Raw genomic sequence first — 16,242 nt, 5'->3', positions numbered from 1 at the left:
TCCCTCATTTGAATAGGCACTTACCTTTAATAGCCTTGCGTAAAGTCACCAAACTGGAACGTATTGTCGACAAAAGCACATTAAAACGCACCATTTCCTGAACCAACACCGTATTCATACTCTGATGATAACTGGTGGGATAACGATAAAGGGCGGCATCACGATCAAAATCTTTGGGCAAACGTTGCAATATATCGCTAGCCACATTGATGACAACCTCCTCAGGTGACAAACGTTCTCCGCCTTCCTCACCATCACCATCGTTTGCCTCAGCCGATGTATCCTTGTGGGAATAATAGAGGGAAACAAATTCAGGACAAGTAGGACAGGTGGGTAGGGAGAGATTTTCAGGGTAACATTTCGATAGTGTTTCTATGTAATAGGTTTGGGATTTTTTAAGTAGCTGTGTGGAAAAGCATGGTAGCAGCATGTAAGGAAGCAAACAAGCATTAGTGAAAGACAATTTGGTATATGGTATAAATAGCTTACCCGTTTTTCATGTAAATCCTTAGAGTAGTGGAGGAAAAAGTTATTAAATAGTTACAAAATTTATAAACAAAATTAGCAATACTTACCACACGATCCTGGAGAGCATTGGGAATAACAGAACATGTATTAAATTTAAATGAAATAACAGCAATTTTACGTTTGTTAATTTTAATATTAAATTCTCTACACTGCTCAAAAAATTTGATTATGTGAATTTTTACAGTAATTCTTCTCGAAATAGTACGAGTTTCCCCTAGGATGAATGATGACAAACAAGCTTCAACAGTATTGCCTGATCACAAAGGACACTAGAAGAAACAAGTAGAGTATAATTTGACGAGACAGACAACCCATATTCTGATAGTCCGTTTTCAATAACACTTCTAGTACCAGCATTATATTTAAAATGTTTAATGGACTTTGCTGCTGTATTTTTATACCCTATACCTAGTGGGATGTTATAATGCTTTTGTGCTGATTATATAACATTCAAAATTTTGGGACTAACACCTACGTTAAAGTAAACCGATCGACTCAGAATCACTTTCTGAGTCGACTAAACGATGTCCGTCATGCTGACTGTCCATGTAAACCATTTGCGCAAAGTACAGGTCACAATTTTGAAGACATTTGGATCAAATTTGGTACATACATTTGTTTGAAAAGAGAAACTGGCTGAAATCTATCTATTATTTCACCTATCCCCCATACAAATGTCCTCCCGAAATTGAAATTTATCGCTTATAACTGTTTAATTTATACACTGGTGCATATTCCTATAAACGCACTTAATTTTTTTCTGTACTTTTGTTATATCTTTGTTGTTCTCATCCAAAAGCAAAATTTTACTTTTTTAATGAGAGACAAGTTAACGGTACTTTTTGAAAGTAATTAAGTTTTTTTTCTTATTCTTGTTGTTTGCCTTAATTATGCGATCAAATGTTCTTGGTGCTATTTTAAGTGGAAGATTCGTATAAACGCAGACGTGAAATTTGTTTTTAAAAGAGTTACCAAAAATAAAATATTATCAATTTTAGTTTTTTTTTCAACCAAAGGTACATTTTTAATAGTAACATCTCAATTTACTGCAACTTTTTCTATTTGAATCAATAAATTTCATCACTTTTTAAGATGCCCAAGGCAAGTTTTTTGTCCGATCAAGAAAAGATTCAAATTAAATTTTTTCACGACCAAGGATGTTCCAGTATAGAAATTGGACGTAAAATCGATCGTTCGGAAAATGTGGTGCGAAATTTCTTGAAGAAAGGTCAAAATTATGGAGTTCTCAAACATACAAAGGGAAATACAAAACTAACAAGAAGACAACTTAATCTAATAAAACAAGAAGCAACCCGCAACAAATTGAATTCCACACAAATAAAGAATAAATTGAATCTTCCAGTGACTTCCAAACACTTTTCACACATTTTACGAAACGACGAAAACATAAAATGGAAAAAGCCGAAATGTAAACCAATGCTAAAAAAGCACCATAAAGAAAATCGTCTAAAATTCGCCAGAAAATATATGAAATGGACAGATGAGTGGAAAAAGGTAATTTTCTCTGATGAAAATAAAATTAATTTAGACGGTCCTGACTCATACTCATGTTATTGGCATGGTTTGAGATCAAACGATGTTCGGATGTCAAAACGTAATTTCGGTGATGGCAGTGTTATGGTTTGGGCAGCGTATTCTGCAGTTGGCAAGTCGAAAATATGTTTTGTTCCGATAAAAATGAATATTGCGATTTATAACGAACTGTTGGAAGATGCTCTTCTCTCATTTATGGATGAAAAAATGGATGAAGATTGCATATTCCAACAAGGTAATGCTGCAATGTTTCTAAGCAATCGAAATCTTGCTTTAATGAACACAGAATTCCTCTGTTGGACTGGCCGGCTTGTAGTCCAGACTTAAACCCAATGGAGAACTTGTGGGGATACATGGCCCGTAAAGTTTATGCAAATAATGCCCAGAATGAAAGCATAATGACTGTGACAGAGATGAAACTAAGAATTAAGCAAGTCTGGGAGGAAATTGGTTCCGATCTGCTTAAAAAATTAGTGGAATCAATGACAGACCGTATTTTTGAAACAATTCATAACAAAGGATCATCCACACATTATTAATAATGCTACAGTGGCTCATAAATTAAAGTGCGTTTATAGGAAAATACCCTTAAAAATGGTTGTTAATCTCAAAAATTAAGTAAAAAAAATAAATAAAGTAAAAATTAATTTTTTTTGTAAAGAATATTTTAAGTGAAGTCTTACCTAATTTAATAAACAAATTTGTAGCCCCCTAAATATGTTCTTGTTTAATTTTTACAATCTTTTTTAAAAAAAAGTAGTGTGCGTTTATAGGAATATGCACCAGTGTATATATATCTACACAAATTTTGCTCCAAATACGTTTTATATACGATGATCGTTACATAATTAGTCATAGCTCCCATGTAAGGCCCGTTTCCCAAAATCACTTTAACGAGCATAAATCTCTTAAAAATTTTGTTATCGACATAAAACTAAGTAAAAAAATAAATAAATTTCATATAGACATAAATCACACGACCTTATTTCGGTCCGCGATCGGTCCATAATTAGTCATAGCTTCCATATAAGGCCAACTTCCAAAAGTATTGAAATGAAAACAAAAGTTTTTGCTTATTTATTCAGTGTATAAGTGAATAGTCTAAAATATGGTCGGGCTTGACCGATCATACTTCTTACTTGTTTATATTGCCCAATACCTTTAAAGAGATTTCGAGATTTTCGTTTTCGGCATTTTGGATCGGAATACTTTTTGTATATTTGTTTGTTTTCACTGTAATGACGTGTTTTGGTTTAGAAATAAATATTATTTGTCCCACTTCCAGCTAATTTCTTCAAAGATTCTTCTCATGTTGGCCTTACCATTTCCAGTTTCCTTAAATCAGTATCTCCTCTTATCAACACTTTGTGAACATATTTTCTGATCACATTTCTCTCAATACATTCAAAGGTTTATATATCTTCAATTTAGATGATCCTAAATAGTCTAAAATTTGTTGTACACATATCTTTATATATCTAATGGAATAATACTATTATTGTAAAGATATCAAAACTTCAATTGTAAAGAACCGAACACTGTTTAAGAAATCGGTATGAGTTTAAATCCGACTAATCAAAATATTAAGGTCAATGAAGAGAGTAACTGTAGATCCGAATTTTATAAATCAAATACATAGCTTCAGGAAATTCAGATGCCTTCAAATTGATTAGACTAAGATGAGAACTCTTTCTCAAAATGTTTAACATTTCTTATTATTTAAATGCAGACGAAATCAAAATTATCCTAAAAACATGTATGTTGTTACGAAAATGTATTTGAATTTAGTGGGTTGAATGGTACCCAAAGTGGCGATTAATTCATAGAAGCCGTAGTTTTAAAATATTATATTTTTTATTGATGAGTTATTATAAGCACATAAAAACACAGCATTTTAGAAAAAAAAGGTTAAAAAGGTTAAATTTGTTTAACCCTTTAAGCGCATTATTGTTTTTTGGAAAAATAGACCTTTTTTCACAATTTATGCTGTAACTTTGGAATGGAAAGCGATAAATTATTGAATAAAATTGGAAATTAAAGCATACTTAATGTGCTATTAAAAGATTCAAAATATAAATTTATTGCATGTATTTATATTAGTATAAATTTAATTTAAAATCCAATATTTGTTTTTCACAAAATTTTATAAATGTACAAATTTTTTTAAAAAAAAGCCACAAAAGACAATATTATAAATTTTTGTAATGAACAATCATAAATACATAAAAACACAACTTTAAAAAAAATGTAAGAAAAAAATGTTTTAACCTATTTTGTATCAGAAAATGTTTTTTTAGCAAGAGGAGTTCTTTCACTATAACTTAAATAAGTAAAAAACCTCAATAAACCCGCACGATTTTTTTTTCTGTATATAGAAGCTGAAAGTTCATATTTTAAGAGCATTTAATGGAATTTACCCGATCTAGCCCTGATTTTTTTTAAACTCAATCTATATATCGAAAAAACCCCAATAATGGAGAACTTTAAAAAAAATCTTAAAAAATATTTTCAAAACATTTATCTAAACAAAAAATATTTATTTATGTTCTCAAATGCCTGAAGTTGATGGTTCCATTTTAATATTTCTACTTTTAACAGATTTAACAAAAAATATAAGCACTCGAAATATCACAATTTTCAATTTAAACAACAGCACGCAAAATTTGTAAAAATTATTTGACTTTGACCGCTCACTGCCAATAAAGTAAGTTACTCACAACTGTAATTTTAGCAGTCTGTGATGTATTATTTAATGCACTTTAACCCAATACCAAACATGACTGAAATATATAAAGTTCAGCTTTTGAATTAATCGCCACTTTTGGTACATTTCAACCCTCTGTGGGCTGGTTCAAAAAGTTGCAACACGTTTCTCAACCTTTCTATTTCTGGAGATTTCGAATTGTGAAGAATGTTGTTTACCGGCCGATTAACAGCAGTTAACATAACTGTGGATATTGTTAACATTGCAGTGGAACATTACCACATTGAATAAATGCTTTGAGTTGATCGTTATAGAAGTGAATGTCTTCGATAATGCTAGAAATACCCGTAAGGTGTCAGTAGATGGTGAATTATCGAGAATTATCTAGAAAACAATGACCTGCTTTTTTGCAATCAAAAGTATCCTGTTTATTTAAAGGAAATAAACCACCATTTTTAAAAGGTAAAAACGTAACAATATGTTGAATACAATTTCTAATTTCCAATGATTTTGATATGTACTGACAATTAAATTAGAACAAATTTTTCGTTTTTGAAGCGGAATTTTTCCACTGCCAATATGTAAACTAAAAAGATAACTCTAGAGCAATTATATGTCAAAATTCACAAATTCATTTATTTGGACAGTGATGCACATTAAATTCGGAGCAGACGAACACAAAATAACATTTATATTGGTTTATTTTGAAATATTTATGTATAAAAGAGTTAAGAAAAATAAAAATGTCCACATACCTGTGTTAATAACGTATGACCCAGCAACATATCCGTTTCCTGTTGATCCTTCATAATATCAGCATTAGCATGAAAACCAAATATGGCGGGCACAGTTTGTTGTGGCAATTCCTTAGTATAGTTGATATAATTTTCCACTTCTTTGAATACAGGTATATAATAGATTTGCTTATCATCGAAATAGAAAGGTGTTTCCAAATCCAACACTTCCGAGCAATAGTATCTATTTAGAATAGTCTTTAAAGTGCGTCGATCCCAGTCATCAGTAACACGTCCACCATAATTGCACTCGCCCGTCAAATATCTCAAAGCATCATAGTTGACGCCCTCATATTGATCCAAAAACATTTTCAGTTGCATTAAACTTATACGCAAATCGGTTTCATTGAATTCATAGGGAATATTCCAGCCTATGGGACCAAAATAGCGGCGTTCTTGTATGGCGGCATGAAAGAAGCACAGCGAATAGATCAATTGTTTAAAGGTCTGATTTTGTTTGCAGGACTCATACCACTCAGGATCTGATATGGGATCTGATAGCATGGATCGCACAATGTTGGATCTTAAACCTTTGGGAGGCTCATTGGTCATTTTTATGCCATTTTGCAGTACCACCACCGGGAAATGGTCGGCCGGATAGGAGGTCAGCCATAAACGAAAATCAGGATGTGTTGAATCGGGTACCATGCCCTCACAAATCTTCTCCAATTGAGGCATAAAACTCTTGGCTAAATGACAGTTTTGTAAAACCACCCAATTGCCCAATTTAACACCTTCATCTATCATTTTCACAGCTATGGGACCCTGTCCCTGGCCCAGGGACAAAGAAAACAAACGGTTACTGCCAAAACCCTGTTCATCGGCAAATTTCAGCAAGGTAGCTGTGGGATCTGAACCCGGAGTCAATATAAATATTAGGGGAATACAGCAGTGAGAGTCGGCAAATGAGGCTGCCAAATCAAACTGGGGAGGATCCACAAATTTTTGACCCATTTCAGCGGCCACAAAACCCAATATTGCTGGCACCAATTTATCCGGCCGAAAAACTCGTAAAAGCAGTAATTTTTGAAATAAAGTCAGTCGTTTTTGCCACTGCAATGGTATGGCCTCATTATCTTGCGGTGTAGCTGAGTCAAATAACAATTTCCATTGCTCTAAATTGGCCACCACATCTTCACGTAATCCTTTGAAATTGCTCAACTCAGATAAACGACATATTTCATTCCAACTTTGTATGCCCAACCATTTGGCAGGATTTTTGTGCGGGTTGTCCAAACCAATGCCGCCCGTTAGCAAAAACATCCATTCGGCATTATCGATTTTACCCTCTGACTTCATAAGATTTATATTCAAAATTAATGAAAACAGTAGTTTATCCTAAAAGGAAATGAAGTAAAATTATTGCTAGGACATAAAAGTGTATTCAAGGAATAAATAGGTTGTGTTTAAACGCATGCATGCTTACTTTCGTATGTATCAGTTTATTTAGAGACACAAAAGATAAAGGAAAAGGAAATAAATGTTTTAACAAAATTGTAAAGCCAATAGGGATTATTTTGACTAGTGAATGATAAATATTTTAAATCCCAACAGCTGTTGCGATATATATATTTACGCATCCAACCCAATTACAAGACGAGTTTATGTAGAAATGGACATTATTAAATTCTATACTACTTTCAATCGTACGTTTAATAAGATGCTTAAAGTAAGGAGTGAGATCGAAAAATTCTTAACACACGTTTTTCATTACATTTTTTAACCCAAGTATTATTTGAATTTTTTTTTGATCAAGTTACCTTTGAAAAACATGTCAGTTATTATGTGTAATGTCAATTATATTAATTTTTTTGTTAATCTGATTAAAATGAGTGACCAGAAAAAAGTGCGTACTGAAATCTATCTATATATATAAAAGAGTAACGTTACTGACTGACTGACTGACTGACTGACTGACTGACTGACTGATTCATCATCGCACAGCCCAAACGGCTGAAGCTAGAATCACGAAATTTTAACTGTGGGTTCCTCCCTCCCCAAAACGATCCGATAAGAAGGGATTTTTGGAAATTCGAACGTTTAGGGGGTAAAAAAGGGTAAAAACGGGTAAATTCGGTAACCTTATATCTTCAAAACTAATAAAGATACAAAAAAACTTAAAACAGCATGTTACTCCATTTAAAAAATAAGCTGACAGGTGTTTCGTACTTTTTGGAAATTCGAAACTTTTAGGGGAGAAAACGGGTAAAAACTGTATTTTGGTACTTTTTTTGCACCCTATGTATCTTTTAAACCAATAAACATAGAAACAAACTTTAAATCGTATTCTTTAATTAACAAAAAATAAAAAATATAAGTTTGGTACTTTTTGGAAATTCGAACCTTTAAGGGATAAAAATTGTGTTAATTTTTGGTACTTTTTCATAAAATATGTTTTTCTATAATTTGACATAGACATACGAATATTTTATTATGAGCTCCCACCACGTTACAGAAATTTATTTGAATGAAATTGTACCACCTCAATGGGGATAAAAAAGGTACCAAAAAGGGGATAAAATCGGGAAAATACATTATATTTGAAATTATTAAGCCAATTTTGATAATTTTTTTTAACGTTGGTTCCTGGATTCATACAAAAATTAACTAACAGCGTGTTATTTGGAACTCGAGTACCGAGGTGTATATTGGGCCAAATCCGGGTAAACAGTTTGGTACTTTTTTTAAAACATATTTATTCTTGGGCACATTAACACAGATTTTAATATTTTGATACATGCCTATAGCATAAACAATTTTGGCAAAATGGAATATTTTTAAATTTCAAACTTGAGGTGTTCAAGTAAGAAAAGGGAAATTGGTACTTTTCTCCTTATGGTACTTTTTTAAAATTTTAAATTATTTCAGTTATCGACATTAAAGTTAGCTGATATTTATTTGAGTGAAGTTAGTGTTAGGAATGGGGGATAATATTTAGGTACCAAAATGTGTGAACTGTACTATAGGTACTTTTTTGTTCATCTAATGGTACTTTTTTTGAAATTTCTATAATAATGGACTTATAAACATGAAATTAAACATATATGGTCCTAAGTGAGTGAGAATTCTAGCGGGAGACTTTTTGGTACTTTTTCTTTATTGGAATGGTACTTTTTGTAATTTCTTCACCAATGAACCTAGAAACATGAAATAAAGCTTATATATAAACCGAGTGAGTGGAAAACCACAAGTGTGGGTTTTTTGGTACTTTTTCTATATTCTAATGGTACTTTTTTGAATTTTCTATAACTATGGACTTAGAAACATGAAATTAAGCATATATGGTCCTAAGTAAGTGATAATTCTAGGGGGAGACTTTTTGGTACTTTTTCTTTATTCGAATGGTACTTTTTGTAATTTCTTCACCAATGAACCTAAAAACATGAAATTAAGACCGGAGTGAGTGGGAATCTACAAGTGACTGCTTTTTGGTACTTTTTCTATATTCGAATGGTACTTTTTGAATTTTCTGTAATAATGGACATAGAAATATGAAGTTAAGCATATATGGTCCTAAGTGAGTGAGAATTCTAGGGGGAGACTTTTTGGTACTTTTTGTTTATTCTAATAGTACTTTTTGAATTTTCTATAACAATGAACTTAGAAACATGAAATTAAGCATATATGGTCCTAAGTAAGTGAGAATTCTATGGGGAGACTTTGTGGTACTTTTTCTTTATTCGATTGGTACTTTTTGTAATTTCTTCACCAATGAACCTAGAAACATGAAATAAAGCTTATATGGAACCGAGTGAGTGGGAAACTACAAGTGGGTGCTTTTTGGTACTTTTTCTATATTCTAATGGTACTTTTTGAATTTTCTATAATATAATGGATCTAAATATGAAACTAAGCGTATATGGTCCTAAGTGATTGAAAATTCAATCGGATACCTCATGGTACCTTTTGTTTATTCTAATGGTACTTTTTTTTAATTTTCTATAGCAATGGACTTAAAAACATGAAATTAAGCATACATGGTCCTAAGTGAGTTAGAATTCTAGGGTAGACTTTTTGGTACTTTTTCTTTATTCGAATGGTACTTTTTGTAATTTCTTCACCAATGAACCTTGAAATATAAAATAAAGGTTATATGGACCAGAGTGAGAGGGAATCCGCAAGTGGCTGCTTTTTGGTACTTTTTCTATATTCTAATGGTACTTTTTTGAATTTTCTATAACAATGGACTTATAAACATGAAATTAAACATATGTATATGGTCCTAAGTGAGTGAGAATTCTAAGGGGAGACTTTTTGGTACTTTTTCTTTATTCGAATGGTACTTTTTGTAATTTCTTCACCAATGAACCTAGAATCATGAAATAAAGCTTATATGAACCCGAGTGACTGGAAAACCACAAGTGTATACTTTTTAGTACTTTTTCTACATTATAATGGTACTTTTTTTTAATTTTCTATAGCAATGGACATAAAAACATGAAATTAAGCATACATGGTTCTAAGTGAGTTAGAATTCTAGGGGAGACTTTTTGGTACTTTTTCTTTATTCGAATGGTACTTTTTGTAATTTCTACACCAATGAACCTAAAGCCATGAAATTAAGCTTATATGGACCCGAGTGAGTGGGAAACCACAAGTGGGGGATTTTTGGTACTTTTTATATATTCTAATGGTACTTTTTTTGAATTTCCTATAATAATGGACCTAGACTTTCCAAAAAATCGAAGAATTTCAAAACCGCGGTTTCGGTTTTAAAAAATTAAAAACCGATCGGTTTCGGTTTTGTGATAATTTATTAAATCTTAAGTATTATAGAAACAAAATTAGTTGATAATATAGGAAATGATATACAAATCTAAAATTCAAACTTGACGGGTTATGGTTTAGTGAATGCGAATTTAAAAGTGATAATCAATGGTACTATTTGTTTATTGCAATGGTACTTTTTGAATATTCTATAATAATGGACCCAGAAATATGAAATTAGACATTTACAATTAGATTCACAAAGTGAGACTTGATAGTACTATTTCTTTCTTCTAATTGGGGTGGCGAAGCGCACCGGGTCAGCTAGTTATTAAATATTTTCAACAAAACCCAACTTGGTCTTACAAAAAGTTGGCCAAGCATACAAAGGTCTGCCGTCAAACTGTTTCCAATGTTATTAAACAGTACCGGGAGAACTTGTCAGTTGATAGAAAACCTGGTTCAGGTAGAAGGAATGGTCCACATGATGTTTCTAAAGCCAAAAAAATAGAACGCATTTTCAAAAGAGCTCCCAACACATCCGGTAGGAAAGCAGCCCGGTTAGCTCAGTGCTCGGACTATTTGGTACGAAAAGTTAAAGCTAATGCAGGTTTAAAAACATACAAGGCTCAAAAAGTTCCTGACAGGAACGCTACTAAAAATTTAGAGGCCAAAAACAGAGCACGGAAATTGAAGTCAAGTTTTATAAAAAAATATTCTTGCTGCATAATGGATGACGAAACGTATGTTCTGGCAGATTTTTCGCAACTTCCAGGTCAAAAATTTTATGTTGCTGATGCTCGAGGGAATGTTGAAGAAAAGTTTAGGACCCAAAAGCAGACAAAATTTCCCAGAAAGTTCTTGGTATGGCAAGCAATATGCAGTTGCGGCAAAAGAAGCCACTCATTTGTTACAACGGGCTCTATAAATACCGAAATTTACATCAAGGAATGTTTACAAAAAAGGCTGCTTCCATTCATAAGACTTCATAATGTGTCCACTTATTTTTGGCCTGACTTGGCATCCTGTCACTATGGCAAACAAGCCCTTGAGTGGTACAAGAACAATAATGTGGTATTTGTACCAAGAGAGGCAAATCCTCCAAACTGCCCGGAGCTAAGGCCAGTGGAGAGATATTGGGCTCTTGTTAAAAGAGAATTGAAGAGTACAAAAAAGGTGTCCAAAAGTGTGGTAGATTTTAAACGGAGATGGACTACATGTTCGAGCAAAGTGACAGAAAGCACTATAAAAACGTTAATGGAAGGGTTTCCGAAAAAGGTTCAAAATTTCATCACTAGTGATTAAAACTATAAAAATAATTTTTTTTGTAAATTGTAATAATAATTTCAATCAAATAAAAAAAAAATTAAAGCTGTAAGTTTAGTGGTTTCTTTTTTATAAACATATATGTATGTTAAGAATTTTTCGATCTCACTCCTTATTAATACCAAAATAGAAGAAGAATGTACGTTTTATTGATGGTATTAAAGTATCAAATAACAAGAAAATGAGAAAACTACAAAAAGTTTGATGTGGTCAATAATATAGTAGTTTTATTTTTGTGTTCAGTATTACTTCTCAGTATTACATTGATATTTTTTTGTTTTGTTATAAAGCTCAGTTGCAAAATTATTGATTTATTAGAGAAATAATTCAGATTTATTTTATTAAAAAGCAAAAACATATTTGAAACGATTGAATAATAAGATTGTGAGATTGTATCTAAATCGTATTAAGCAGAATATGATATATAAACAGAATTTATAAGTTTTATTTATCTTGATTTAAAATATTTAGCTAAAAAACATTTAGAGATCTTAAAACTGCAAATGGCAAATGGCTTCCAAATACATAACTCGCAGTAATTAGCTTCACCTTGTAGTTGTCTCTCATGTTTGGTAATTCAGATTATCGGCAATGCACAGTGGTTTAGAAACTTTTTTTTTGGAAATAATTCGGTATCTCGGGAACTATTGGAGATATTATCACAAAATTTCACATGGTTAGAGCTGAGGTATGAAAAAATGTACAAATTTGTCAAAGCGGGCAAGGTTTGTGGAACTTCTGAGGAGTAAATAAAGGCTTTTTATATAAGTATTTGATACTGTTGAAAACATTATGACCTGAGGATTGATATTTTAGTAAAATTAATTAATTTTATAAAATTTTGGGACTTCATTTACCTTAAAAACTAAAAAAACTTTCATATGGTGATTTTCCACGAATAAAAATATAAAATTTGATTTAATGTAAAATTTTAACGGTTAAAGATATCATAACAAAATTGGGAACTAATTTAGATTCAAATGTCCTTAAATTAATGACATTATAATTTTTGACATTTTTTATTTTCAAATACCGAAATTCCTAAAACGGGGAAAATGTGTTCCAAAAACTGAGTTTTTTTAGAAAAGTGCCTACTGTGACGCTATTTACCGTGTGATAGTAAAACAACTTTCTAAGTATTTAAACAACATATAGGGTTATACAACTACGGAACTTTTTCGAGGATCGGTGCTTTGCCTCTTTAGAATTTTTTACTGAAACCTAAATATTTTTTTTTAAATTGTAAAAGTATGGATAGGTCTGGGGGATACTGTGTCCGCTTAAGTGAGCCCAATTTTACTTTACATGCTTTTGCATTAAGTTTTCTTTCCGGAACATATAAAAATTGTATATAGTCCCAAAGAAAATTTGTTTCTACAAAAGAAAAAATATAGGGACTTTTTTAGGAAAAATCGTAAAAAATTAGGCCCATTTTACATGTTCCAACTTTGGATGCGTGTAACTTTTTACACGGACGAGATAACTGTTACCAAGTTGTTTTTATTTTATTTAGAATTTTATTGCCAATATAGCTGATATTTTGAAAAAAAAAAATTCGACCCTCCGTAGGGCCGCCATATCTAAAAAACAAAAAAAATCGAGCAAAATTAAAAAAAAAAAATAAACCTAAATATCTCTTCAACTGAAGGAGATAACCTACACATGTAAGCTTATTTTTTGTAGATCTTCTATTTATATTTAAAATTTCAGCTCATTCGGATCATAAATTAATTTTTGGGGATTTTTTTAAAAATTTTGAGACCCGAGGTGACCAACTTTGAGGGGGCACAAACTGGCCCGTATTACCCCTAGGAAGCTGAACAAATGTAATTCAACTCAAAAACACCTCAGCTCTAACCATGTAAAATTTTGTAATAATATCTCCAATAGTTCCCGAGATACCGAATTATTTCCAAAAAAAAAAAGTTTCTAAACCACTGTGCAATGCAGTGTACAAAAATATATTACAAAACAACAATTTTCTATAAATTTTCAGTTTGTTGTTGATTTTATATCTATAAATTTGACTAGCGGAAAAGAGAAGATACACATATTATATATCAACGTGTAGGAAATTATGTCCTCTTTTCAAAAATTTTTAAAAATTAAAAAAATTATAAAAGACTTTTTTCAAAAATATGAGAATAAAAATTTTTTTTGGAAAATTTTAATTTTTAAAATGTAATAACAGTTTTTTATGAATCGAATACGAATTTTGATATTATTTTGCTTTAATAATATTTCCCGAAGTGTTGTCTTTCAGAAAAATATAAATACACTATTTATATTTTTCTTATTTTTTGTATAATTTAAAATTAATGTAAGTACTTTTTTCGAAAAAAAAGTACTTAAGTACTTAATGCACATAACTTTTGAGTTAGTAGAGGTTTTTAAACAATTATTTCTTACTATTATTAATACATGTCTTGTTAATTCAAAAACTTATATTTCAAGAAAATCGGGAGATAATTAGATCCGTTATTAGCCAAAAACCAGACCAAGGTGGGTAAATAAAATAAAATTATACTTTTCAAATGCGAATAACTCGTAAACTATAAAGGATAATATATGGCTAAAGCAATGTTTTTTGTAAATCTCGCCTAGTAGATTCCATATATACAGTAGCCCAAGAAAGTCTACATACAGAAAAAATTATTATGTTACTTTAATTTAAAGCAGTTTTTTTTTATGAGATATGTAATAATACATGTCTTATGTCGATTCTAGCAAAAAAAAATTCAAATAACGCCCAAAAGTTCACCGTTATTAGATTTATTGATTCTGAGTAAAATAACGAAAAATTTATTCTCGGTCACGCAAACTTTTTGGTGGGCGGGGCTATTAAGTTTCATAATATTTCGAACATTAAAGCCCAAAAAAGCCAAAAAAAAATTCGTTATTTGACTCAGAATCAAAAATTCTAATAACGGTGAAATTTTGGACGTGATAGGAAATGTTGCTAAACCCGACTTAAGTGATGTTGTTTTAATTTTTTTTTAGTGTGAATTTATTTTTTTAACAAATATATTTCATTACTTTTAAATTACAAATACAGCTTTCAACGAAAGAAATTTAATTTGAATTCCTGTATGAAGACTTTATTGGGCTACTGTATATATAAATCTTTCAAATCGGATCGCAAACAAAAATTTGGCATCATTTTTAATATTTGATATACCCGAGGTGCCCCATTTTGGGGCATTGTGACATGGACCCAACTTGGTGTTATAAGCCCAAATTCAAAACTAAAACTTATCAGCACCTACTCTATAGCCATTAAAATCGGGCTATTCGTTTAGAAGTTACAGATTTATTTCCATTTTTTTTTTCAGATCCCCCACTGTGCATAGTGAGGAGGTTATTATGCGTTTGTGTAGATGTTTGTAACGCCCAAAATATTAGTCTAACACCCACCTTAAAGTATACCGATCGACTTAGAATCACTTTCTGAGTCGATTAAACGATGTCCGTCCGTCTGTAAATGTAAACCTTGTGCGCAAATTACAGGTCGCAATTTTGAAGATATTTCGATAAAATTTGAAAATGGCGGAAATCGGTTCATTATTTCACCTAGCCCCCATACAAATGTCCTCCCGAAATTGGACTTTATTCGTGATAAATGTTTAATTCATATAGGTATCTACACAAATTTCCCTCCAAATAAATCTTATATATACGGAAATCATGTCACCTAATTTTATGATGATCGGTCCATAATTAGTCATAGCTCATATATAACACCCTCTTCCGAAAATCACTTTAACGAGCAAAAATGTCTTAAAAATTTTGGTATACACGTTCAATTCAACACTAATAAACATGACCTAATTTCATGGCGATCGGTCCATAATTAGTCATAGCTGCCATATAATGCACTCTTTCGAAAATCATTCACGAAAACAAATTATTGAAATTTTAAAAGAAAGTTGATTTTGCTCATTTACTTAGTGTTGGGTATTGAATGGTCGGGTTTGACCGACCATACTTTCTTACTTGTTTTATAAAAGCTTTGAGTTTTTTTTGAAACAAACGATTTTATGAACATTATGGACCCATTTGAATGATCTTTCTTTATAGACAGTCTAGGTTAGGTTAAAAGAGGATCACAAGGCCGTTGATCCAAACTTCTTACGGATTGATAACTTTCTTATCATCAGCGTAGGAACACTTAAGTTATTCCGCAATCCTTTCAGAAAATGTATGCAGGTGGTTTTGTATTTTACTACTAGCGGATACCCAGCACGTGATGCTAAGCTAAAAATTCTTTATTAATAGAGGGGTTTATAATAAAAAATTTTATACCATATTAATGTATAAAAAGTACCAAAAAGAGAAATCAATTTAACATCTTATACGTTAAATTTTCTAAAAAATTACAAAATCCATTTGATTTTTTTTTTATTGGATACAAAAAAGTAGTAAAACTTGGGTTTCACCCGTTTTATCTCCTTAAAAGTACAAAAAGTCCACTTATTTTTTACATAAAGTTAGATTAAGTTCGACTTTTAGTGGTTGCTTTATTAGTTCCGCTAATTTTACCCATTTGTACCCCCCTAAAATTCAAATTTTCAATTATCTCTTATACCTTAGGAGATATTTGCATTTGAATATTAAATTTTTAATATTTTT

General features: G+C 31.2%; 1 protein-coding gene across 1 annotated transcript in view; it reads right to left on the bottom strand.

Moving 5' to 3' along the window:
• The window catches only part of Dhc36C (Dynein heavy chain at 36C), a 138,806-nt gene that overhangs the window by 12,287 nt on the left and 110,277 nt on the right, over nt 1-16,242 (bottom strand). Inside the window, exons 26-27 of the mRNA XM_065499980.1 lie at nt 5,542-6,918; nt 25-283 (exon numbers count right to left, since the gene is read on the bottom strand). Of these exons, the coding sequence (XP_065356052.1) occupies nt 25-283; nt 5,542-6,918 (1,636 nt within the window). The remainder of the gene's footprint in view (nt 1-24; nt 284-5,541; nt 6,919-16,242) is intronic.

This window comes from Calliphora vicina, chromosome 2 (genome assembly GCF_958450345.1).
Source record: "Calliphora vicina chromosome 2, idCalVici1.1, whole genome shotgun sequence".
NCBI lineage: Eukaryota > Metazoa > Arthropoda > Insecta > Diptera > Calliphoridae > Calliphora > Calliphora vicina.
Note: the sequence above shows the minus strand (reverse complement) of the source record. Positions and strands in the feature narration are given on the sequence as shown.